Source organism: Balaenoptera borealis (genome assembly GCF_965194805.1).
Source record: "Balaenoptera borealis genome assembly, chromosome: 16".
Classification (NCBI taxonomy): domain Eukaryota; kingdom Metazoa; phylum Chordata; class Mammalia; order Artiodactyla; family Balaenopteridae; genus Balaenoptera; species Balaenoptera borealis.
This window is the reverse complement of record NC_138872.1, coordinates 28,503,668-28,529,861: the sequence shown is the minus strand read 5'-3', so window position 1 is coordinate 28,529,861 and position 26,194 is coordinate 28,503,668. Positions and strand designations below refer to the sequence as shown.

At 51.0% G+C, this 26,194-nt stretch overlaps 1 protein-coding gene across 2 annotated transcripts in view; it reads left to right on the top strand.

Annotated features, from left to right (window-relative positions):
• Window positions 1–16,687, top strand: part of RSPO4 (R-spondin 4) — a 41,070-nt gene extending 24,383 nt beyond the window's left edge. Inside the window, exons 2-5 of one of the 2 annotated variants that reach the window (XM_082361473.1) lie at window positions 7,505–7,693; window positions 8,396–8,536; window positions 11,174–11,359; window positions 14,744–16,687. In XM_082361473.1, coding sequence (XP_082217599.1) covers window positions 7,505–7,693; window positions 8,396–8,536; window positions 11,174–11,359; window positions 14,744–14,847 — 620 coding nt within the window. In that variant the 3' untranslated portion in view covers window positions 14,848–16,687. Of the gene's footprint in view, window positions 1–7,504; window positions 7,694–8,395; window positions 8,537–11,173; window positions 13,531–14,743 lie in introns of those variants that run through there. The other variant, XM_082361472.1, reaches the window with a different exon arrangement.
• The last annotated feature ends 9,507 nt before the right edge of the window (window positions 16,688–26,194 follow it).

The window sequence follows — 26,194 nt, the reverse complement described above, 5'->3', positions numbered from 1 at the left end:
GTCTGTGGAGCGTGCTGTGGTTTATCCCTGCCCTCCCGGAGCTCCCCTGTCAGTGGTGGGACAGAGACACCAAAAATTCAAACAAACACCTCACGTATCAGGTGGGGATAAATGCCAAAGCAAAACAAAGCAGGGTGAGACAAGGATGCAGGGATGGGTGCTACTTCAGGCGAGGTGGTCAGGGAGGTCTCACAGAGAAGGGGACGTTCCAGCAGAGACCTTAAGTGGGGTAAGCCCTGAGGATGCATGTGGGGAGGGCATTCCAGGCAGAGGGAGGGGCAAGTGCAAAGGCCCTGAGGAGGGAGTGGTCTTGGCATGTTTGAGGAACAGCAAGGGTGAGGCCAGCATGGCTGGAGCAGGGCAAGCGATGATTGGGAGGGAGGGGGAAAAACGTGTTGGTGCAGACCAATTTCTGATAGATTCCATGTGGGACAGGAAGGCAAGAAAAGAGGCAGGGTGACTCCAAGATTTCTGACCATGAGTGGAGTAGCCATTCACCCAGATGGACAGGAGAGGCAGGTTTGCGGGGAAGGAGGGGAAAGGATTACAGGTTTCCATTTTGGATGTGTGCCTATTGTTACTATATTCTGAGGGTCCTACCCATTAACCGCTTGGTGTCATGTACAGACACCTTAGCAGGGATTCACTGTCTGCTCCTTGCCCAGGCTCCCTCCCTGCCACCAACTTATATACTGTCATATACTCACCTCTCTTAAAAACCTTTCTTTCTCCCACACAGACTAGTCCTGCTCCCGTCCCCACATCTGCCTCTCCAGAAAACCATCCCTGATGACTGCCGTCTGTGCCCAGCCCCTGGCTCTGAGCTCTGCTGGGCAGACATCATCAGCTTTCTTTGCAATGTATGGGCCTAGTTCTCCCAACTAGACTGCAGCCTCCCTGAGAACAGTTTTTGAGAACTTTTATTAAGCCATCATTCATTCATGCATTATTCTTTCTTTTAAGAAATAGTGGGCACCTACAATGTGCAAGACGGTGGAAATTTGAAGGAGAATGAGCCAAGCTGGGCCCCAGCCCTCAAGTGAGCACCTCAGGATGCCTCTCATGTATCTCCCATGAATCAAGTAATAAAATAATGCTCATTCATCAGCCATGAGCTGTGCTAAGTATTTTGCATGGATGAGCTCACAAGTGCCTGGGAGGTGATTGCTACTACCATTGTCCCCATTTTGCAGAAGAGGAGACTGAGGTTTAGAATAGTGAAGCCACTTGCCTAAGATCACGCAGCCAGAAAATGGTGTTTTGTCATGCTGCAAAGCTGAGATCATCTCAATGTCCCCACACCTGCAGGAGTCTCCAAACCTGGAGTCATCTCTAGGGCCCGTGCCTTGCTGGGGATGGTGCAATCTGCCCCCGAGGCAGGAATGTGCCTGGGGTCCTCTGAGCCAGCCTCCAGTGGCAGTGACTGCCTCCCATATGTGGCGGTCTGAACAGGCAGACGGGAGCCCAGATGTTGTTTATTTCCTCTGGTTATCGGTGACATGCATCCCACACTGCCAGGCAGGGGTCGGAGAAGGCACTGCCCATCACTCTCTGCATGGGGTCCCCCTACATGGTTCTGGATCCTTCTCAAGGACATAGCAGGGCCCAGGGCAGGGCCTGGCCCTCCTCAGGTTGCACTGCCTTGGGGCAGGGAGCAGCGGTCTCTTTTTCTTCTTCCCCATCCTCCTCACCCACAGGGAGTCCTTTGGGACAGCTGTGTTAAATCCTTTAGTCCACCATGACACACAATGTTCTCATGCAAAACACACTTCCCTGGGCACATCCCAATTATGAAGAAACTCTACCCCAAAAATGTTGACATCAAATTAAAAGTTCTGCACTGATTGCCAAAGCAAGTCCAAGATCACAAACACCAATGGAGGCGTGGCAGGTGGCGACAGTAACATTACTGAGACCCTTGTTAAGTGTCAAGCCTGCTCAGGTCCTCAAGGTTCTGTAAGGTTGGCCAGTATGATTTCTATTTTACAGATGGGAAAACTGAAGCACAGAGAGATTAAGGCACTAGTTCAAGGTCACATGGGCAAGGATAAAGGGTAGAGCTGGGGTTTGAACTCAAGCAGTCTGGCTCTTAATCCTACTCCACTTTAAAGTGGGAACCTGTTAGCAGTGCAAATTCTCAGCCCCCACCCCCAACCCCAGACTTACTGGATCAGCAGCTCTGGGGGAAGGCCCAGCAATCTGTGTTTTTAACAAGCCCTCTAGGTGAATTTGATGCGTGCCCAAGTTTGGGAACCCCTGCTCTACATGGCCTTCTAATGTGAATGAATGAAGCAGGTACAAGATAAACAGCAGCTCGAGGGGAATAATACATGGCAGCTGACCTTTGCCCTCAGTGTCAGGGGCAGCAATAGGGAGTGGTGGGGACTGGCAAACTGGAGAGCACATGCCCCATCTATGGAACTCCAACCAAATGTTGCCCTGCAGGAATGCAGGCCCAGTGTTAGCAGGTATTCATACCTTTTCCAGAGAAGTCCAAATTCCAGCTTCTTATGTGAAATCTGATTTTTTTAAATGGTGGCAAATCTTTTTTTTTTTTTTTTAGTTTTTTTTTAAGTGTGTAGCTGGAGTTCTTGGCTTGGGTACTGAGGATTTTTCATTGGCAGACTCACTGTGGACTGCTGAGGAGGTGAGCCTGTCTGGGGAAAAGAGGTAATTTTCAGGGTCCAAGATGTCTCCCTGTGCCTTTTGACCCCCTCAAGAAAAGCTCTGCAGAGTGAAGGTGGGTGGGAGGCATGATAATGCAGAGATGACCCTGAATCCACTCAAATCCCTAAATGAAAAAATATAGAGATCACTTGCAAACACTGAACCATTGACTCCTATCTAAACAAGGGGCTTGGGGTCATTCTCAGGCTGTGGATGACTCTGAGGTTGGGAACCCTCGTTTCAAAGAGCACAGGTCATTCCCTGATCCCAACAGAAAGAAAAACCTGCCCTTCACCCAAGACCAAATCTGCCTCCTCTGTCTCTGCCCTGAGCCCTTCACCACCCTGAGGATGAAAGACCATCTCCCTGGAGACGGTGGTTGGTGGCTGTCCTCCACCAATGCCTCTGGCCTCCGTCTGCTCACCAGTGAAAGGGGAGGAGGGTCTGAATGTGGGCTGACAATCCCACCATGTATCGTGACAGTGAGGGAACAGGAAAGGAACTTATATTTATGGAGAAGGACCTACTACATGCCAGGCACTTGCTGCTTGCACACACCTCATAACAAAACGTGTGGGAGTAGGGGTTGTTGCCACAGTTTTTCAGATGGGGAAACTGAGGCCCACATTGATGAAGGTACTTACCCAAGGTCAGTCAGTGGGTGGTGGAGCCAGGATTTGAACCTGGGCACCTGGACCATAATACATGTCCTTAGGTATTTGAGGGCAGAAAACAATATAATAACAAGATATCCAATTTATCAGAAGTCTGCTGCCAGGCTTTAAGCTAAGAGTTTTCCATGTACCATCTCCTTTCATCACAACAACACTGCAAGTTAAGCATTATCCCTCCTTTTACAGCTAGAATAACTGAGGCCCAGAGAGTTAAAGTACTTTGCCCGTAATCACACAGCTGCTGCCACATTTCATAACCATCGAGCCCCCAGCACGGGACCTCACAGAAAGTAGGGGCTCAGTAACTGTTGAATGAATGGATGGATGGATCACTTAACCTTGGGCTAATGCACGTACTCAGAGTTGTTATAAGCCTGCATCCCTTTGTAAACTGCCAACCCCATTGTCATTCTCCATAAAATGGACATCCAAGTCTCAGCTTATCCCCTGGGTGCTTGGGGAAAGACAATATCACTCAGATGTCATTCCAAGCCCCTCCAGCTGCTGGAGCAACACAAGGCCATCCTTTTTGGTACAGCTGGCACTTTGACCAGGGGAGGATGGTCTTAATTATGGGAGATACTTATTAAGGGAAATCACAGGGGGTGCCATCCCCTCTGATGCCCCAGGAAAGCTCGGGGAACTTGCAATCAGAGCTCAAATACTTCATTTAGAAATGTGCATCAGAGCCGCTAGAGGGCAGCAAAGAAGTCCAGCATGCAGTTGAGGTGTAGAAGGAGCCAGGGGTTTTCAAACTGTGCTCCCTACAACCCCAGGGTCCCTTGGTGTGCCATGGTCAGGGTGGGCAGTGCTTCAGGTCCCTCGGCCTTGCTGAAGCAGAGCTGCTCCACCATGATCTGTTGGGCTCCACCTATCTGGTGAGATACATCATTTTGATTGTAACTTGACAGGAGGAGAGCTAGCTCAAGTGAACTAGTGACTTTCTTTGGAGCTATGGGGTGAGCCAAGCCTTGGGGGACTGGAATCTGGGCTTGGAAGATGGTCAGAAACTCTGTCTGACCATCTAGGGCCCATGAAGTTTCTGGTTGCTTTTTTTCTCTCCCTGCATCTGATTTATTTTTTTTCTCTCTCTCTGCTTCTGTGTAGTCAGGAGTCTTTCGCTGCACGTGACAGAAAACCCTACTCAAAATGGCTTTAGAAAAGAAGAGACTTTATGGACCCTCCCAGGGGTGGATCCAGGTGCACAGACAGTCTCTTGTGTGGCCTCCATTCTCGGGACACTCACCCCGCATGCGTTGCCCACCAGCTCTGGTCTACATCTTCTCAAATCCAAACAGAGTATAAACACACACACACACACACACACACATACATGCAATCCGAAGACTAGCTCTAGTTGAAACATGTGCCTATGTCTGAACCAATCACTGCAGTCAAGGGGACCTGATTCTCTGACTGCCTAATCCCAGGTTAAATGCATCTGGACAGAGATGGTTCCACATGAACCTCAAAGTCAAAGATGGGACCTCTGTTAGCAAAGAAAGGTGCCACAGATGCTAGTGCTCACCAAAGCTTCTCACACTGGCCACCCTGCCCTCCTACAAATGTCCTTAGGTCAAGAGGCCATCCTAGACCATTGTCTGTCGGCCCACCATCAAAATTCTCAAGAGAGATGGTCTAATTGTCCCAGCCTGGATGAACTGTCAGGCCCTGGTACAGCCTGTCCACCACTGGCCAGGGGACAGGGTCATGCAGTACAAGAATATTTGCCACGTCTGGTTCTCAGGGAAAGGAGATTGTTCTCAGGGAAAGGAGATTGTTGAGCAGGGAAGACACTCCCACAATGCCAATTACATCTATTTCGGTCTTGTTTAAATGCACATCCCTGGGCCTATATACTTTACAAGCCTCCCTGGGGATTCTTATGCACAGTCAAGCTTAAGAACCATCAAGTTTGGATCTTTCTAAAGCAGCATTGTACAAACTCTAGTTGTCATCACTTATTATTCATAAAATTAGCATTCAAGTCTCTATGCCCGTGACCTTGGGGAAGTGGGAGGAACATTACTGCTCTTTCTAGTGAGTTAGAGATATGATGAAAAGCCTGAGTGAGGCCATCAGAATCAAAAAGTCAGAGGTGCCATTACAACGTGGAGGCACTAGAGGGCACCCTACCAACTGCCGGGACCAAGGATGCAGCAGGAGGCAGAGACAACTCTCTACAAAAACCCAGTGATGAATGATGCTAGTTGAGACTCATCACCTGTGCGCGCGTGCACACACACACACACACACCACACCCTCCGAGGTCAGGGGAGGGTCCTTGTTGGGTTCTTTTTTCTGCAGCATGTTGAAATATCACTCTACAAATAGTGCTGTAGCTCTAATTGGAATTTCTTTGCTGTTTGGCTACCTGACCTTGGGGAAGGCTGCACCTCCTCTGGCTTCAGCGTCCCCAGTGAAGCGGCAGGGGTTGGGCTGAGTGACCTCTAAGCTCTTCCAAGAGACAGTGGTTAGTAAGAGTTTTGCTTTGTCACCATCTGCGTTGCTATTACAGTCGCTTCAGCCCTACTACCAGGCGTATCTGATTGGCCAGGTTTTGGTCAATGCCCACTCACTGTCGACTTGAAGAAGGGCCAGGCCTCCGTGGATTCTGTTCCTGGGGGCAGGCACCAGGATTTGCCCTTCTCCAGGGCCTCTCACAACAGGGAATTTCTCTGAAAGGAAGATGGGGCACCAATAGGAAGGGGGTGGGGGTGAGGCTGGAGAGTCAAGAATGTCCCCTGCTAGGTGGCCATGGGCTCAGGTGAGCCAAAGTGTATAAGTAGTTTATTAAACAGGCTGACCTCGATGGAGTATTAACATACATGAAACAGCTTCATGTTTCCCTAATCGCTGTGTCTAAGAAGCTACCTGGTCCTCTTCTGTCCCTTAATGACATCTGGTCACTTTCTGACTCTCCCCAACTACCATCTACCCCCGATGGTCTGCCCTGCTGCCTCTTGCTGGGGCACCTGCCAGCAACCAGTCTTCTTGGGGAGGCAGCAGCAACAGCACTTAAGCCTGGCTACCCCTAGGGGGCCCTTGCTGCTGAGAACCCCCTTGCTTGCCATGAAGGATGTGCAGGTTCTTCTGCTGCCTCCCCCTCCCAACTTGGCCCTTCTCTCTCCTGGCCTCTTTTCTCTGCTCAAAGAGACGTTGGATGGGGCAGACCTGCAGAGCTGCCACACAGGTTCATGTCCAACCAAGGCATGAGGTGCTGGTCACCCCTTTTTGCAGGCATCCGTCTCTGTGAGGGGTACCCTTGCATCTCCTCTCTCTTGGTTTGGGGGTTGGGAACAGAGGGAAAGCCACAGCACTCCCCCTTCCCCGGGCTGACAGCTCCTAAGTCCCCTGAGTTCCCCTCTCTAGGTGGTCAGCTTGATCAGGTGGTGGTCAGACAGCAGAGACTCCCTATAAGCCTTGGAGAAGCTCTCTTTCCAGGGTATTTTCCACCTCTTTCTTCCCAGTTTTGGGCCCTGGTTGCCAATTCTGGAACAAGAAAAAGTTCCTTTCCTCCACTTGCTATACTTGATGATTTTGGGAGCCTTTGATAATGGTGGCAGTGAGGAATGGGGTATTGCTCAGAAAGGCAGCAGGAGGGTGAGGGGCTCCCCCACAGACATGTGCACCCTACACACAGTCAAAAATACACACTGTGTTAGTGAAGATCAAGTTTGTCTGTGAGTGACAGAGGACTCCAAATAACGGTGGTATGAACAAAATAGATACTGATTTTTCTCTCATGTAACAGTCTGCACAGGCAGAAGAGGGCTGATGCAGCACTTCTACCTTCCTCGAGGACCCAGGATCTTTTTACCTTATTTCTCCAGTATCCTTAACACATGGTCTCTATCTCATGATCCAAAATAGATGCTCATGCTCCAGCCATCATGTTCACATTCCACCCAACAGGAAGGATGAGGGGATGACAAAGGGTATGCCCCTGCCCTTTAAGCTCTCTAGAAGTTGCACACACTGCTTTACCTCATAACACGCTAGATTTTGGTCACATGACCACATCTAGTTGCATAGGAAATGTAGTCATTTGGGTGGCCACGTGCTCAATTGCTATACCAATGAGACAGTCTGAGCTGCTCACGCATATGGTTTGACTATCTCTCTCTTCCTTTCCCCACCCTCCACCCTGGTCTGGCTGGCAGTGGGCACTGGTCTGGGGGGCAACTGCACAGGCTGTGTCATCTGCTCAGAGGAGAATGGCTGCTCCACCTGCCAGCAGAGGCTCTTCCTGTTCATCCACCGGGAAGGTATCCGCCAGTACGGCAAGTGTGTGCATGACTGTCCCCCCGGCTACTTCGGCGTTCGCGGCCAGGAGGTCAACAGGTGCAAAAGTATGTGGCCCCTCCCTTGTCCTGTGCTAGCACTGTGCTCCTGAGCATCTCTGGCCCACGTCCTACCTCTAGCCCAACGCAGCCCCAGGGGAAGTAGTATATGCCTGAGCCCAGACTCTGAGATACTTGCTTGCTTTCAGGCTGGCTGTGAAGCCCCAAGCAAGTCAGTGCCCTCTCTGGGCTCAACACTAAGGGGACAGGGGACCTTCACTTCTACCCTAGTTTGGCTGTGTGGCCTTTGGCATGCTACTCACTCTCTCTGGGCCTAGCTCAATGGGAAAAGGAGCCCTAACTCCTAACTCTAATTTTCACTCTGACCTGGACAAATCATGACCATCTCTGAGCTTTGATGGAAATGGAGTAGGGAGTCCTCGCTCCCAGTCCAGATTTACTGTGTGACTTTAGGCAAGTTACTTGCCCTCTCTGAGCCTCGGCTAAAATGAGAAAGGGAATCAAAATAACCATGTTACCTTGGACATGTCACCTGCCCCCACTGAGCCTCAGTTCAAATGAGAACAAGAGTTCTTGAATGCAGCCCAGTTTGACCCTGGACAAGTCTGGGCTTCAAAGGACACACTGAATCCAGACCCCAGTGCTACAGAGCTTGGGCTATTCAGAGGCCCTCCCCAGTCCCAGGCAGTCCCAGAGGATCCCCTCCCTGGGCAGCCACCCTCACCAAAGGTGGCCCTGGCTGTATTACAGAATGTGGGGCCACATGTGAGAGCTGCTTCAGCCAGGACTTCTGCATCCAGTGCAAGAGGCGGTTTTACCTGTACAAGGGAAAGTGTCTGCCCACCTGCCCGCCGGGCACCGCGGCCCAGCAGAGCACACGGGAGTGCCAGGGTGAGTGGGGGCATCCCCACCCTGCCCTGTCCCCTCCCTCCCTGGAGCAGGGGCTGGTGAGGGGTGTCAGGAGACCTGGAAGAAATCATAGGAGAATGTCACGTGGTGATGGGAAGCCCAACACCATGTCAGGTACACATATGAACCCTTCAATACACTAGACCCATCATAAGCACCACTATCATGATTACTATTACTACCAACATCTACATCAGTATTATTGCCAAGAGAGGCCACAGAGCACAGAAGAAGAGCATTGATTTTGGAATAAGGCCTGGGTTCAAATGCTAGCTCTAAAATTCACCCATTAGTGACCTTGAGCAAGTCAGTTAAGCTCTCTGTCCCTCAGTTTCTCCAAATGTTAAAAAAATTACAGTAGAACATAGAACCTACTTCATGGGGAAGGGTTGTTGTAAGGGGTAAATTAATACAATTTAAAGTACTTAATACAGTAACTAACACAGCAAATGCTCAATACATGTCATTATTATTACACATCATATTAGCTGTCATTACTGTTCTGTTTTCCCACCACTCCTTTTTAGACTCCTGTGTGAGCCCCTCTTCTGTGATCTGTCCTTACACAAGGCTATTCTCCAGTGTTCTCACCTAAATCACATATCTCTGCCTATACGTTCTCTCTGGGCACATGTTCACGGTCATTCCAAAAGCTGATGGCTCCTAACTCACTGTCCTCAGCTGCATTTCTCCCTGGGCAGCAGACTCACATCCTCACCTGCTCTATGGATGCCTCCTTCCCTCCCTCCCCATCCCCAGCCTGGTGCTTCCTCTGGGCTTCCTCCATCAATAACCAGCTCCGGCCATCACTGTGGGCTCTTCTCTCTCATCCTACATCCAATCCAATCTCGTTCTTTCACTCAGGAAATATTTACTAGAGCATCTTCTACGCTCCAGGCACTTTCAGAGTTGCTGGGGACATATCAGTGAACAAAACACACAAACTTCTGCCCTTATAGACGTGACATTTTAGTGGGGAGACAGAAGACACACAAAAATAAATACAGATGTTAGGTGGTAAAAAGAACTCTGGGGAAAATGAAACAGAATAAAGCTCCCAAACCTGCCCCACCCCTCCTTCCCCCTTTTCCCCACCCCATCCCCACACATCCCTTTCTCCCCACCCTCTGCCCATTGCTGGGATCTTGGCCACAGCCTCTTGCCTACCTGCCTGCCTCTGGTCTCACTGCCTCTAGCCCAGCTGGCTCATTCCAGAAGCAAGAGTGATTATTTCAAAATGACAATCTGATCAGGCTTCTCTTCTGCTCAAGGCCCTTCAGTGGCTCCCATTGTCCTCAGGTAGAGCCCCCAGGCTATGGGCAGTCTGGTCCCCATCTGCCACCTCTCCACCCCTATCATTTTTTTCCTTCTCCATTTGAGTCCGTGCTCCAACTTCCCCATGGAGGGCAGTGTCACACTGGGGATTTTGTTAGGGTTATTCCTTTCACCTGGAGCTCTTCTCCCTCCTGCCCCTCCCTGAGCCTGGCTGACCTCCCCACCCATACTTCAAGACTCAGATCAGGAGTCTCCTCCTCCAGGAAGCCTTCCAGGTCACCCAGGCTGGGACCCTCTGGTCTCCCACAGCTGCCTGTTTTTCCCCATCACTGTAAGAGCACCCTGCCTTCCAGCCTGACCACTCTAGACAGTGAACTCTGGGAGGCAGACCCAAGACCAGCAGACAGACCGGCAAGGTCTGTCTTGTCCCTGCTGCACCTCAGCACCCAGCACAGCATGTGCACACAGTAGGTGCTCAGTCTTTGCTTCCCAAATGAATGCATCTGTGAAGGACCATCATTCTAAGGTCTGGAGAGCTGGTTTCTGGGCCCAACTAGATCTTAAACACTTGCAGTTCTGTTTTGTGAGCTCCTTCTCTGTTCCCTTAGCAAGCCCCTCACCTGCTCTAGACCTCAGTGTCCTAATCTGCAAAATGGGGTATTAATAGCTGCCCTATTCTCTGCCTACCTTTCAGGGACTCTTAAAAGAATCAAATGTGAAAGAATACTATATATGTTCATATATTTTGAAAATTTCTCCCTACTAAGACCTTTTATGTCCATGACTTCATTTTTCCTCACAACAGCACAGTGTAGCTCCCACCTCGTACAGCTGATCAAAGGCACACGATCAAGTTCAAAATCCAGGTCCTGGCCCCAGGGCCTCCCAGCTGACCTTGTAGCCTCATCTCCTGCCCCTCCCCTCCTGAACCTTCACTCCACCCCCAGTGTAGCTTCCTCGTCCCTCACACAGGGTGGCCAGGCCCCCGGGCTGTGCACAGCTGCCCCGCATGCACTTCCTTCCATCACCACCTGATGAAGAAGCCCTCTCTCCCTTTAGCTCCTTTGTCACCTCCTCAGGGAAGCCTACCCCTTTAAAGCCACACAACCGGTCCCTCAGGCTTCTGGCCCGCAGCAGCCTGTGCTTGCTCTAGTACAGCTCTCATCCCAGGCTCTTACAAATAGCTGCTTAAACGTCCCCCTCTGCTCCTTGTAATAGCCTGTGACTCCTTTGCATGAGGAGATGGTGTCTTCAGGGAACTGAACCGCTCAGACCCTGCCCTTGATCTGAGGAACACTCACTGCCGGCTGACCCCATCTGTCTGTCTGTCTCTCCACCTCACAGAGGAGTGTGAGCTGGGCCCCTGGGGCAGCTGGAGCCCCTGCACACACAACGGGAAGACCTGCGGCTCAGCCTGGGGCCTGGAGACCCGCGTGCGGGAGGCCGGCCGGGCCGGGCGGGAGGAGCCAGCCACCTGCCAGGTGCTGTCTGAGTCAAGACAATGTCCCATTCGGAGGCCCTGCCCAGGAGGTGAGCACCAGGCTGGGCACGGGGGGGGGCAGCAGCAGGCAGGGCCCAGGGTGGCTCTGAGTGGCCTTGGGACACAGCCCCCACAAAGAGTCCCTGTAAGGCTGCCTGAAAGCCCCCCACTAGCCACACCTTTCTGTGCCTTGAGCATTGCCCCCTCTGGTGTCCTCCTACTGGGGTCAGTCCCAGACCCCTTGGGAGGATCAAGCTTGCCCTTTCCAGCGGGAGTTTGCGACCCTTTCAGACTGACACCTCCTGTCAAAGGACTTGGGACACCCTCTTTACACTCTGAAACAAAGTCATGGATGATGTGACCCACTTGCACTGGTCTTTTTTTAAAAAATCAGTATGGTGCCTAACTATAAAAGAGAAATAAAAGAAATTTCATTATGGCAGCACTTGGGCCCAACACACCAGAGAGTACTGACCGAAGTCAAATCACGGTGAAAGTGGTAGCCATCCACAGTCAGGGCCTCATGCACGGCTGTGTTGCCATAAGAGACGCAAATTCCCAAATGGCGACCAGCTCTTAGTAAAGTCCAACAAAACTGTCTGACTTCTCGATTGACACCACGCTGGCAGCCCTAGAATATTCAGTAATGGGACAAGTGTTCGCAAACACTTGGCATTCACACACGAGACAGAGTTCAACTCTGAGGTCCCTGCGTGAGGCTGGAGCAGCCATTAGAGAACTGGCTGGGATGGGGCCTTCTTCCTGGGGGACTGTCCCACGCAGCACCCCCCCATCCCCTTCCACTGAATGCCCCTGGGACCCCCTTCGTTGTAACAACTGAGATCACCGCAGAGTTCCAGAATACCCCAGGGGCTATGAAGAACCACTGATTTAAATAGAAGAGAGGCCGCAGAGTGTGTGGGTAAGATGTAAACAGTGAGTAGTAATAATGTGGCATTAGCTAATGTTAACTGTGCACCTACTATGCACAGGGCACTGTGATAATTCTCTACATTCATTAAGTCATTTAATCTGCACAATGACACTATGAGGTGGGTATTGTTATTATTCTAGTTTTACCAATGAGGAGATTAAGGCCCAGAGAGGTTGAGCCACTTGCTCAAGGGTCACACAGCTAGGGAAGGGTGGACCTGAAATTCAAACATAGGTCTGTGTGCAAAGAAGAATCTACAGCCACGGTAAGGGTGAGGGCCCTGGAGCCAGGTCACCTGGGGCTCACTGGGTCAGGGTGGAGTCAGGACTCAAACCCAGGGGCACCCCTGGTTTCAGAAGGGCTTGTGGTGTCTGGGTTGGGAGTGCAGATAACAGAGATGGAGGCCCCTCAGGGCCATAGTGGGCAGCTGGGGACAGAGGATGACTTTGCGATGGGACCAGAGAAACTAAGAGACCCCAGACCTGAGGAAGCACCCACACAGACGGACAGGTCTCTGTAGCACTATGGCCACATCTCTCATGGCATCTGAGAGCTAGTGGCTGATTGGCTGTGGAGGGATTGAGAGAGGAAAGCTGTTCCCCCAGATAATAACAATAAGAATAATAACAACAATAGCAACAGCAGCAAACATTCATAAAGCGCTGATCACATGCTGGGCACTGTGCTAAATGCTTTGTAAATATGATGCCTTTAATCCTCACAACAGCCCTGCTGTGGGCTCCCTGCGGCATCTGCGCAAATGTCCCTCCTCAGAGAGCCTTCCATGAGCTTCCCCCAACCAAGAGTCACTTTCCATCATATCACGTCACAGCTCTTAAATCTTCCTGAAAAGATCATGCACATTCTTTACTTGTTTAATGTCTGTCTTCCTCGATAGAGTGGGACCTCCAGTGAAAGCAAGTTCTTTGCTTTATTTCCAGCTCCCTCTTTAGCACCTAGAACAGGGCCCGGCACATAGTAGGTGCTCAGTCAACACTTGTGGATGGCAGGGTGGGTGGGTAGGCAGGCCTAGGGAAGGGGTGGGGACCCAAAGCCTCTCACCCCATTTCCCACCTTCACAGCTGGCAAGGGCCCCTCAGGCAGCCCCCCACCCCATCCCCCAGATGCTTTCCTCCCCTGAGGGCTGACACAGTCAGCGAGAGCCTAGAGGGGCGCCTGGCTTCAGCGCCCCTGAAGGGCCCAGGAGTGGGTGTAGGGGGCCCCAGAGCAGGCAGCCAGGTCTCAGGGGATGACCCTGAGTCTACCCTGAGAAGGGAGGAGCCCTGACTCCAGAGGAGGCAGGCACACAGCAGATACTCAGGTAATAAAATTGCCCTCCCCTTGCCACTCCCAGCTCTCTAACTGCCTCACCCTGTGACCTTGGGAAGTGGTTCCCTGAGCCTCGGTTTCTTCATGTTCAAGGGGGCACACGGCTCCTGTGGGAGAAGAGTATTGGGCCAACGATGGGTGAAAATGGCCTGGATGTGGAGACACTTTTAAAACAGAAATTTAGGGCTGGCCCTGCTCCCAACCATGCCTCAGTCTTCTCACCTGTTGATAATAATAATGACAAAAAACAACGGGAAGAGCATTCCAGGCGGAGGGCAAAGCCAGTGCAAAGGTGTGGAGGTGGCATGAACCTGCCAGTGGCCAGGACGGTGTGAGCAAGGGGGCTGGGGCGGGTGGGGGGGAGGCCACAGAGACAACGTGGTCTTTTCCTCCAAGTGAGTGAGGAGTCACTTGAAAGTGATGCCCAGAACTCCAGCCCAGGCTGTGCCACTGAGTTAAGCGAGGCCCCTCCTGGGCCTCAGTCACCTCACCTGAGAAATGGGACTTGATAAGATGTTTGTGTTAGAAACTCACCCCAGCTCCACGGGGCATGGGGAGTGGGGCGCAATGGGGTCAGGATCCCGAGGCAGGTCTGGGGTTTGCATCCACTCCCCACGGTGGGAACTGGGTGAGGTACAGACCCCGGTGACGGTGTCAGATGGGGCAGTGGGCCTGCGCCTGCTTGCCAGCTGTTGTGAGGGTGACGTACTCAGCGGGAGCGTCAGCTAAGTGCTGACGTTACTGTTGCCGTTCGGAGGGCAGAGCTGGGCCCAAGCTGAGTGGGAAGGTTGGTGCCGGGACCCAGGTGAGAGGTGTTGAGTCTCCAGCGAAGAGCCCTGTAAACCGCGCAGTGGGTGCACGTGGGAGTGTCATGGGCGCCCCCTCGAGGCCACCCTAAGTCCCAACTGGGGTCCCAACAGTGGACCTCCAGGCCTGTTGGGGCAGATGCCCAGCATGGGTGGTGCCCAGCAGGTCAGCGCCCTCCCCGCCCCCCGCCGAGGAACTGAGGGGAGTGTCCGGTTTGGGGTAAGTGATGCTGCCGTCCCAACTCCGAAAAGGAGGGATCGTCGGGTCAGCACCCCCATGACATTCCGAGCCTGCTGCGGGGAGTGGGGGGCACCCTCGTCTGTCAGGATGGGCTCAGCAACAACGCCTCGCGCTCTCGTTGCAGAGAGTAACCCCAGCCAGAAGAAGAGCGGGAAAGATCGGCGCCCGCGCAAGGACCGGAAGCTGGACGGCAGGGGGGAAGGGAGGCCCCGCCCAGCGCCCGCCTAGGCGCGCCGCCCGCGGCCAGACCGCCAGCAGCCGCGAGCTTTCTCTCGCGCCCCTCGCTTTCTTGCTGCTGCTTCTTCTTTCTCTCTTCTCTTTGTTTCTCACCTACCTCTCCTCTCTTTTTTTCTTTTATTTCCTGCATTTCTTCCACTTCTGTTTTCCCCTTCTCCCTCCCCGGCTTTCTCTTCTTTCTCTCTTTCCTTTTATCTTTTTCTTTCCACCTGCTTTTCTTCTCTTCTTCACTGCGTCCCTCCCCCCGACACACATGCACTAAGACAGAGACCGACTCCTGTGCACTCCACCCCTCAGCCCCCTCGCTCTCTGTCTCCTCCTTAAAGAAAGCAAACATCTTTTTCTAGGCCTTTCCCGGACCCTCCCTGACCCCTTTGCAGACAAGGTGTTTCTAAGAGCAGGGCCCAGGCCACAGCCCAGGCAGGCTTACTGAGTCCTGAGAGACCCGCTTCTGCTCCAGAGGAGACCCCAGAACCCGGAGCTGTGGGTGCCTCCAGCTCTGGCCAATCCCTGGAGGCATTTCCACAGCCCTCAGCCACCAGCTCCCCTGGGAACCGCCTGGAAGAGTCTCAGGGCTTCCTGATGCCCCAGCTGGGACTTGATAAGATGTCTCCTCACGGAGGAGCCACGACGGGGCCTCTGGCTGGTCAACCAGCCCCGTGCCCACCTGTGGCACAGAGTCACCCTCCTAGGAACTGCCTGCTGCCCTCATCAGTGCTCCCTCAGCACCCTCCCTCTCACAGTTCCCTGGCCCCTGCTTCCTGAGCCCACAGTACACCCATGTCCTGCATCAGGTGGGGCTGTCATCCCTGGAGGAACCACCAGCCCATCCTAGAAGAGGCCATGGAGGCTGAAAGGAACGTTGAGATCATCCAGGCCACTCTGTTCGCCCCTGGCTCCTCCTGCCTGTTGTACCGCTGGGGAAACTGAGGCCTGAGAAGGGACTTGCCCAAGGTCACACAGGGAACCCAGGGGCTGTGCCTTCCACCTGTTGGTTGCCCCGCTCAGCACACCCAGAGCTGAGAGGAAACTTCGGGAGCCCTTGGGGAGGTGAGGAAGGAAGTTGTCGGATCAGGAGCAGGGAAAGATTCCCCCACTTACCCACAGCACCCCGAGACCCCAGCCTGCGACCCCCGCACACCAGGCGGAAGAGCAGGAGGAGGCGTCTCCTCACTGCCTGTCGTCCCGCCATCAAGTGCCTCCTTCTTCCTTTGCTCCCCTGACTCCCAGGAAGCGGTGCTCCCAATTCACATTGGCGTTTCCAGCAGCCAGGACCAGGGAGAGCGTGAGACCCCAGGGGCCCGGGAATTGGGGCTGTCAGCTGGCTGGAGGAGAGGCTAAAGGTGATGCAGTAGCACATCCCCACCCGAGACAGCGCCCACCCTCAGGCCTCCCTCCGCCTGGTGCATGGGGATCCCCTAGCACTGCCTCCAACAGATTCTGAGGAACCTGCCCCTTCCCAGGCCTCAATCCCCCTCTCACCTCCCTGAGGTCAGCAAGAGCCCCTTGCCTGGCCAGGCCACCAGCTTCTGTTCTGCAAAAGTTTGTGCCTCTGAAATGCTCTGTTGTTGTTGTTTCAATACCCCACTATTTTTTTTTTTTTTAATAAAGTGAAAAGAAAGAAACTCGCAAATGCTTCTTGGGCATCAAGCAGGTGTTACGAAATCATGATGCTGATGAGTTTGGAGTAGCCGAATCTAAATGATGTGGGGTGGTTTTCTCTGGAATGCCCGGGGCCAAGAGGGCCAGGGTGTGCCAGGGACTGGGTGGGGGGCGTGGGGGGAGAGGAGAATTGGGCCCTCAGCCCCTCCAGGCCTCCTGTAAGAAGGGGGCTTGGGGGGCTTCCCTGGTGACGCAGTGGTTGAGAATCTGCCTGCTAATGCAGGGGACACGGGTTCGAGCCCTGGTTTGGGAAGATCCCACATGCCGCGGAGCAACTAGGCCCGTGAGCCACAACTACTGAGCCTGTGCGTCTGGATTCTGTGCTCCGCAACAAGAGAGGCCGCGATAGTGAGAGGCCCGTGCACCGCGATGAAGAGTGGCCCCCGCTTGCCACAACTAGAGGAAGCCCTCGCACAGAAACGGAGACCCAACACAGCCAAAAATAAATAGATAAATTTAAAAAAAGAAGGGGGCTCGGCCAGAGGCAGAAGAGAGCAACCCTGTGCTCCCCCCACTCCTGTGCCTTTCAGCCCCAAGATTACAGGAGAGACCCCAGGAACCTATCTGTGTGCTATATGACATGTCTGAGGGGTCAGGGACACCTAGGAGGTGTGACAATTCCACAGAGCCATCTAAACTTCCTGGGCTGCTGGTGAGAGGGGCCTCAGCACTGGGTCCAAGTCCCAGCCTGTCACTGGCAATCTGCGGGGTCAAGGCCAAATCATTTCCTCTTTCTGGGCCTCGGTGCCCCCGTTTGATGGATGAAGAGGAGGCATAACTGGATTAAATCCATTGCCCAACCTGGGTGGCCCAAGAGCATCCTCTGGGTGCTTCCTAAAAATTCAGATTTCAGGGCTCCGCCCAGACTTACTAATTGTGAACAAATTAGGAACAGACAGTGAGAGCAAACGTTCATTCCAAGACAAGATCAGGGGAGAGGGCAGCTCTCAGATGACTTCCAGTCCCAGATCACTGGGTCTAAATTTGAGGGGGCTGCACTTTTGATTCTGACTTCAAGGCTCAATAATCTGATTCTACAAAGTTTATATTCTAAATGGAGTTTTCTGATAAGATTCAAATTCTAGGATGCTGAATGTTCTAAATTCCACAATTCTAAGACACAAAGATAGGAATGGAAAGTTCCAGTCCTGCAATCCCCTGGCCATGTTCTTTCCCTCAGGGGGCCTGGTCCTCTGCCCCAGTTGGGGGCTGTGGACAAGATTTTTTTCTAAATGTTTTCAAATTAGGAGATAAAGTTTCTTCAGAGCCTAAGCCCCTCCTATAACCTTTGGATCTCAGATGTTTCCCTGACCCCCAGCTCCTAATCCTTACCAATCCCAGCCTCTCCCACATTCTCCTGGGGATTTAGGCCCCTTACTGGGAAGGAGACCCTCCCAGGTAACCACCTCTTAGAGGCCAAACTCAGAAACTGATGGGGCCACCCAGCAAGAGAGGACTGTCAGGCAGAGTACGGGGGAGGTTCCGGCTTTTGGCCCCTCCGGATGCTACCCCAGTGGGAGAGAACTAACAGCTTAGCCCAGATTTAGGAGCTCCCGCCTGACCCCTCCAGCGGCCCACTCCAGCTAGGCCCGCTAAGGCCCTCTCGCCCCGGCTCTGCATCCGCCTGGGCTCACTCCGCACCTGCTTGACAGGGCACCACGGTGCCTGTCCTACCCACGTCCTGTCACTAGAGGGCGTCACCCAACCAGGAACAGGCTCATAACCGAACAACACCTACTGCGATGGTGGCTTCGGATGACTGGCGTTCGCAGCCAGCGCGGAGAGGGTCAGACCTCAGAGGTCCAGGGCCCAGGCCGTTTCTTGCACAGAGGGGAAACCGACTCAGCAGAGAACCCCCGCCCAACATCCCATAGCCAGTCTCCATGATGGCGGCAATTATGGTCCTCCTGCCAAGACACACAGCGCCCCCGCCCCCCACTCGTGGAGCTTCATATATCTCCGTTTCCACGTATATGAAAACCATCCTATGTGGTCCCTCTGGCTCAGGAAATGTGCATTCTTATAATAACAAAAATAATAGTAATAATGATAATGATGACTAATAATGCCAGACACTGCTAAGTGCTTTAGGGGCAGTATCTCATTTTCCTCGCTTTTCTCTCAGTATACTAACTCCCATTTTTCTGACTGCTTCCTATGCACATACATTTTCACATCCTTTATTTCTACCACCTTCACAGCATCCCTGAAAGCCAACTTACAGAAGAGGAAATTGAGGCTCAAGTTAAAGTCATTCAAAAGTCATTGATCTCATCTCTTCATCCACTCAATAAATATGTATAAAGTGCCTGGGACTGTGCTGGGTGCTGGTGATAAGGACCCAGACCTTGTCCCTGGAGCTGTCACTCTGTGGACAAGTCAATACAATGGTGTGATAAGGCCCCGCACAGGGGACGGGATCTAGGAGGAGGGAGAGCAAATCTGCCTACAGCCTATGGGGATCAGGGAGCTCCACCCCCAGCACCAGAGAGCCAAGCTGGGAACTGAAGAATGAGGGAGTGTGAATGAGATGGGTGAGGAGGGTCCCAGCTTGAGGAAACAGCAGGTGCAGAGGGGCCTAGACTTTCTAAGCCTCTTAGGCTGTCAGACCCTGGAACAGGGGGACACAGCCTTGGGGTCTGCTGGCTCCCTACCCTGCCGTCCATGACTCCCAGCCTCACCTGTAGAAGTGCTTTTCCATTCAACCTGCCACCCACAAGGCAGAATAGATCATCCAGCCTGACCTGCCTGTAAAGAAGCCATCTCCAGAGTGGGTCTGCCAGCCCTGGCCTTTCCAGCCCCAGCTGTAGACTCCTCCTAGCCAAGGCCCCAGCAGAGATAAGCCGGGCCCGCTCTGCCCTGTCTGGACTCTGATCCTCAGAACTCATGAGCACAATAAAATGGTTGTTGCTTTCTGCCTCTAAAGTTGGGAGGTTTTGTAGCAATAGACAACAGGAGCAGGGGTTGACAGTGGCACCTTTCTCCTAGGGTGGAGGGGCAGATGGCAAGGCCACAAATCCCATCTCCATCTCTGACCTTCAGGCAAGTTATGAGCCTTCAGGCAAGACCCTGTACTCTCTGTGCCTCAGTTTCTTCATCTGTAAAAGAGGAAAATAAGAGTATCCCTCCTGTTGTCACTGTGAGGTTTAAATAAGTTAATAAGTTAATATATGAGCAATAAGTTAATATATGAGCAAGGGTTTATATACACAGTAAATACTCAATAAATTTTTTTTTCCTTTTTTTTTTAATCAGTCATCAATTTTATACACATCACTGTATACATATCAATCCCAATCGCCCAATTCAGCACACCACCATCCCCACCCCACCGCAGTTTTCCCCCCTTGGTGTCCATAATAAATTTTTTATTATGACATATATTTTGTTTATTCACTCAACTAACATTTCTTATGCACTAAGTCTGAGCCAGGAACTGTGCCAGGCACTTAACATTAAAAACTTAAATTCATCCTAGGTTCCTAGAGCCCTCTGAAGTAGATTTTATTATTATTCCTCTTTTTTACAGACAAGGAATCTGAGGCTCAGAAAGTAAGTAGTGGAATGGGAACTCAGACTTTTGCCCTCCACCAGGCGGCCACTTCATTCATGCACAGACACCCATGGAGGCATGTCCCACTCATCATTGCTCCCTTACGGCAAAAACATTCATCCAGAACAGGAATTCCAAATGGCTCTTACCTACACACTGGAAAAGATGGTCCACCTCACTCAAATTAAATGACAATAAAATTTCACAGAGCTACTATTTTTCACCTATCTGATTGGTCAAGAGCCAGAATTTCAAACCACAGGGCCTCAGGCAGGCTGTGAGCGAGCCTCTGGGGATCTCTCCTACCTTCCTCAGGGGAGGACATGGCCCAGCCTCTACAGAAGAGAGTTGACGACCTCTATCAAAATTACAATGCGCGTGTCCCCGACCCAGCAACCCACTTCTAGTGATTTATCCTCTAATTAGCCTCGTTCACATGCAAAGTGACAAGTGTACATGGTACACGGCTGTTCCCTGCAGCCTGTGTGTGATCACAAAAATGTGAAAACATCCTGAACATCTCTAGGAGATCTGTTTACCATATAATCGCAGAGCTTGTGATGGAATGCCACGCAGCGGAGAAGCCTGAGGAAGCGGATGGTGTGCTGGCCTGGAGCAATCCCAAGATACATTGTTACCCAGGAAAGGCCAGTTGCACAACAGTGTGCAGTGTGCACCAGGGCTGGGGTTGAAGGGCATGGAAAGGAGACTTGCTTTTCTCTTTTGTTCCTTTTGACTTTTAAGATATGGGAATATATTACCAAGTCCAAAAAATAAAAATGAAATACTTTGGAGACATTTTGCAAACTGGTCTTTAAATACTCCTAATAAAAATTCAAATGGCTTTGACATACGTTCTGAAATGAAGCATTTTTCAGACAGTGTCTTGGAGACACGTCCTTGAGTTCAGAGGGTGAGGCCCCACCTTTCACCCACAAGTGTGGGCTCTCCAGCTGCCTGCCAAAGAGCGAGAGCCAGCTTCCGAGGCGAACCCCTGCACACCAGCCCACAACGAGCTTCCCCCTGTCTCTGAGGGTTCCATTTCCATTACTTGTGCAAACCTGGTGTGAAATTCTGCTAAGGAGTTTTTCAGATACCAAGATTCAGGAGTGAATTATGCCTGGGCTCACTGAGTTCTTTGATCCACCCTGAAGTGGGGATGATTGAACATACCAGCAAGTTACACAGACCTGGGTGCGGATCCCAGCTCTGTGCCCGGCAGGCTGCAGGACCCTGGGCGTGTCACTTTGCCCCCTGAGTCTCCCTTTCCACAGCTGCAAATGAAGCCAAAAGCAGTAACACCCATTGCCAGGGTGGTAGAGGATAAAATGATATCAGGTATGTAAAGTCCTGACACACAGAAGGGCTTAGTGATGGTAGCTTTTGATAATATAACTCCATACAATCTTTCATTCGCTCATCAATATCCCAGACTCCAAATAGTATCTCTCCTTCAGCATACATGCTCCTCCTCCAGGAAGCCTCACTGGATCCATCCTTCCCCAACTGGAAGTCCCCTGCCTCTTGTGACGCCCTCCTCCTTCCCTCTTTCCACACCCTTTGTCTGATACCCTGGAAGTGGCCTGAGTCCTATAACTGTTTTGGCCACGAGAGGGCAGCACCGCCCAGGAAGACAGAGGAGCAAGGCCCCGACTTCTAGGGCCAGTGGCTGGAAAGCTCACACCTATGAAGCTTGACTAAGTGCCAGCACCGCGCTGAGTACCCTGCCCGCTTTATCTCGTTGCAGGAAGGTGTTGCTATGGCCATCCTTCCATCACGCCCATTTTATCTTCTTTTTCATTTTTTTTTACAGTGTGGGTGCCGAGGAAGTTGCATTAATCATTCTCGATTCCTGCAAACCCCTCTCTTTCTTTTTAATTTCCCTCTTGATGTTCCTGCCCTTCCTCTTCCCCTCCCACACAGGCACCCACTCTCATGAGTCCAGTCTGTGTCCTTGAATACTCATGAATCCTTGTGAACCACATGGGGATGTTTTGTGGTTTGTGTGGTTTTTCATTTACAGAAATGGCCTCGTGCTACAGATTTCTATCTTCTTTTTCCCCCTCATCCACCTGGTGTTTCTTAGCTGCACCCCTGCACCTCACTTACCCTGGCCTCAGACGTAGGTTATCATTGACTGCCCCCTTCTTCACGTCTGAGCACAGGAGAGAGACCCATCGCCTCTTAGTGTCCCCTCCTAGGCCTGCGGGAGAATCTCTCTGGGTTTTATACTCAGGAGAAGGGTGGCTGGGTCTCTCCTGCTTACTGTCCCTAGGTACTGCACCAGTCCAAATGCCAGCAGAACATGAAACTCCCATCTCCCACACCCTCACTATCTTGAGAGTTCCTGACTTCCTAATTTTTGCCAGTCGGGTAGGTATAGGCAGAGGGGATGTGCCTCTTACCATTTAACCTGCATTTCTGTGATTACTACTGAGGTTTACGAGCATTTATTCACACACTTGTTTGCTACATTCTCCCCCATTTTACAGGTCATACAATTGAGGCTCAGGTGCCTAGGAAGTAGAAGGTGGAGCCCTGCCTTGGGCCACCTCTCTAACAATGGCAACAATGCATTCATCGCCCACTCAGTCAATGAATGTTTGCTGGTTCCTTGATGATCTTGGGGGACTGTGGTCAGGGGCGATGGCTGTGTTAACTCAACAACAGGCAAGAGGATCGAGGAGCCTATGAAAAGAGGGTGCGGGGAGGGTGGGCCTCACTGCTGGATGAGCGGGGCGGGTGGAGGGGCACCGGAGGGATCTAGGGACGGCCAACGTGTCCATTGACGTTGACAAGAACAGAGGAGGAAGCAAGAGACCAGGAGCCAACCAGGAACAAGGATCCGGAGGGCCCCTTGCGCTATGCCAGGGCTGGTACAAACAAGCTCACGGCAGCCACAAGGCACAACCTAATCAGCCCCCATGCCCCCTCTGACCTTGTCTCCTGCCCTCTTGTCCTTGCCCACTTAAACCACACTGGTTTCCTTTGTTCCTTAAACACACCAATCTCATTCTGGCCTCAGGGACTTTGCACTTGCTAACCTCTCTGCCTGGAATGCTCTCCCTCTAGATCTCCACATGGCTGGCTCCTTCTCTTCCTCTGAGTCTCTCAGTTCAAATGGCACCTCTTCAAAGAGGCCTTCCCTGATACTCTTATCAAAATACCATGCCCCCCCCAAACAAGTCATTCTCTACTTAGTACCTTTGAAATTTTTCTTCATAGCCTTTATCGTGATTTAAAGGATCTTGTTTATCTAATTCTTGACCTCTTTACATCTTCCCCCTCACCTGGATTCTGACCCAGTTTCAAAAGGCTGCCACCAGACTTCCCACTTCTCCCCCTCCTCCAGACCCCCAAATGCCCCTCTTCCTCCTCTTCCCCCCATCACTGTTGCAGACCTAACTGTACATCAGTCACTTTACACATATTCTCTTGAATCATCTTGCCCACTTTCGGAGGCTGGGTAACGGCCCCATTCTCCAAATGAGGAACCTGACCGCAAGACAGAATGAGTAGCCGGTGGCTGCAGAATTTTTGAACCAGGCTCTGAAAGGCCCCACCCCGATCTTACCCCTCACCTCCTTCACACAGCTGTGCTCTCTGCCTGCAGCCCCCTTCCCCCTCCTCTTCGCCTAGCTAACGCCATCATCCTAGAGGTTTCAGCTCTGATCTGCCTCCTCCTGGAAGCCTTCCTGACAGCCCCCCAGGCAGGCCAGGTGCCTCTCCCATCAGCTCTGCTCCGACTTCCCGGTGAGGTTCCTTGCTCTATGTGTCTGTCTCGCCCCTAGACTGGGAGCCCCATGAGGGTAAGGCCTGGGTCTGACTCAGCTCTGAGTCAGCAGCCACTGCCTGTGCCATCCATGGGTTGCAGCAGATCAGCGTCCAGCCATGGCCCTAAAGCCCCAGAACACAGCCTCGTCTGATCAATGAACCCCCGCTTCCCACCCCCTACTGCCCTTCAGAGCCCTGCCCTCACTCACACTAGGAGAGTAAACAAACCAGTACGACCTCTATCTCTGTGGGGCATTTGGAAGTACTTATTAAGTTTACAAACATATGTATGGTCTCCTTAAATATTTTTCAGTACTAAACTATTCAATATTGAATTTATTACTGTTTTGTTGGAATATAATTTATTCCAGTAATAAAATTCATCCCTTTGAGATGTAAAGTTTATTGCGTTTTAACAACAGATAGTCATGTAACCACCACAACAATCAGGATGTAGAACTGTTTCATCACCCCAGAAAGTTCTTTCCTGCCCCTTTTCAGTTCATCTCCTCCCCCCTCCCCCACCCACCCCGGGGAAGACACTAATTGGATTGTTCTCTGTCCATTTGGTTTGCCTTTTCCAGAAGGTCATGGAAGTGAAATCACAAAGTATATAGCTTTTTAAGTCTGGTTTCTTTCACCCCACATCTTGCCTTTGAGACTCATCTGTATTTTTGCTTGTATCAACAGTTCATTCCTTTTTCGTGCCGAGTAGTATTCCATTTTTTTATCCATTCACCGGTTGGAGGACCATTGTTTCCAGTTTGGGGTGATTATGAGAAAAGCTGCTATAACTATTTGTGTATGATTTTTTCACAATTTTAATTTCTCTTGGGTAGATATCAAGTTTGGGTAGTATTGCTGGGTCCTATGGTAATTGTAGGTTTAATTTTATAAGGAACTGCCACATTGTTTTCCCAAGTTCCAGTTGCTATGTACCCTCATCAGCCCTTGGCATTGGTGGTATTTTTAATTTTAGCCATGCTAATAGGTGTGTAGTGGTACCTCATTGTGGCTTTCATTTGCATTTCACCAATGACTGATGATATTGAGTGTCTTTTCATGTGCTTATTTGCCATCAATATCTATATTTTGGTGAAGTATCTTTTTAAATCTTTTGCCCATTTTTACTGGATTATTTGTTTTCTCATTATCCAGTTGTGCAAGCTCTTTATATATATATTCTGGATACAAGTCTTTTATCAGATATTACTTTTGCAAATATTTTCTCCCAATCCATGGCTTGTATTTTCATTTTCTTAACAGTGCCATTAGAAGAGAAGTTTTTAATTTTGATTAAGTCAAACTTTTTTTTTTTTTTTTCTGATTCATGCTTTTTGTGTCTTGTCTAAAAAATCCTTGTCTAACCCAAGTTCACAAAGATTTTCTCCTACTTTTTGTCTGGATATTTTATGGGTTTAAGTTTGCCATTTAGATCTATGGCCCATTTCAAGTTTAATTCTTGTGTATGGTGTGAGGTATAGGTTAAAATAATTTTTTTACATATGGAGAATGCAAATGTATAAAATGGATATTCAATGCAATTGCAACCTTGACTGAAAAAGTAAAATATTGGAAACAGCCTAAGTGCCCATCACTTGAAGACGGGTTGAGTACATGTTGACACACTCATGCAATGAAAACACTATGCAGACTCAGAGCTGGCACTAGCCACCAACACCGTACAGGTGTAGGGGCTGTGCACTGCTGGAATCCATTCCAATTTGTCAATGTCCATGCTAAATAGTTGTATGATACTTTGACTGTCACCTTGGTCAGGCGTCAAAAGGAAGGAGGTGCTCTTCATGGAGCATGTAGAAAGACCTCTAGAGGGAGTTTTAGATAACAAAAGGACAGTGCAGAATAGTGTGTGAAGTCTGCCATCACTGGGTAAAAAAAAGAACCCCGTGTATTTCCTTACAAGTACATAAAATATCTCTGGGCAGATTCACAAGAAATTGGTGACAGGGTTGCCTTGGGGAAGGAGAGTCTGGGTGTCTGGAGGACGGGGGTGGGAGAGAGACTCACTTTTCACTATGTCCCCTTCCTTTTGTACCTTCGAGATTTTGTACTATGGCTATGAATTATACATTCAGAAAATAAGTATGAATAGAAAATAAAAGCCAAACTCAATGTCCCTACTTTTCCAGGGGTGCTCGGTCTGGCAGATTCTGCCCCAGGTGCACAGCCCTTCACAGTTTGGGAAACCCTCTCATGCTCCTCCTCAGGTTTCCCAGCACAGGACATCCCTGCCAGGCCGGCGTGATGGAGAATGATTGCTGAGGGAGAATGCCTGCTTCTCAGAAGGAGAAACTGAGGCTCTGAGCAGGACCAACATTCCTGAGGTCA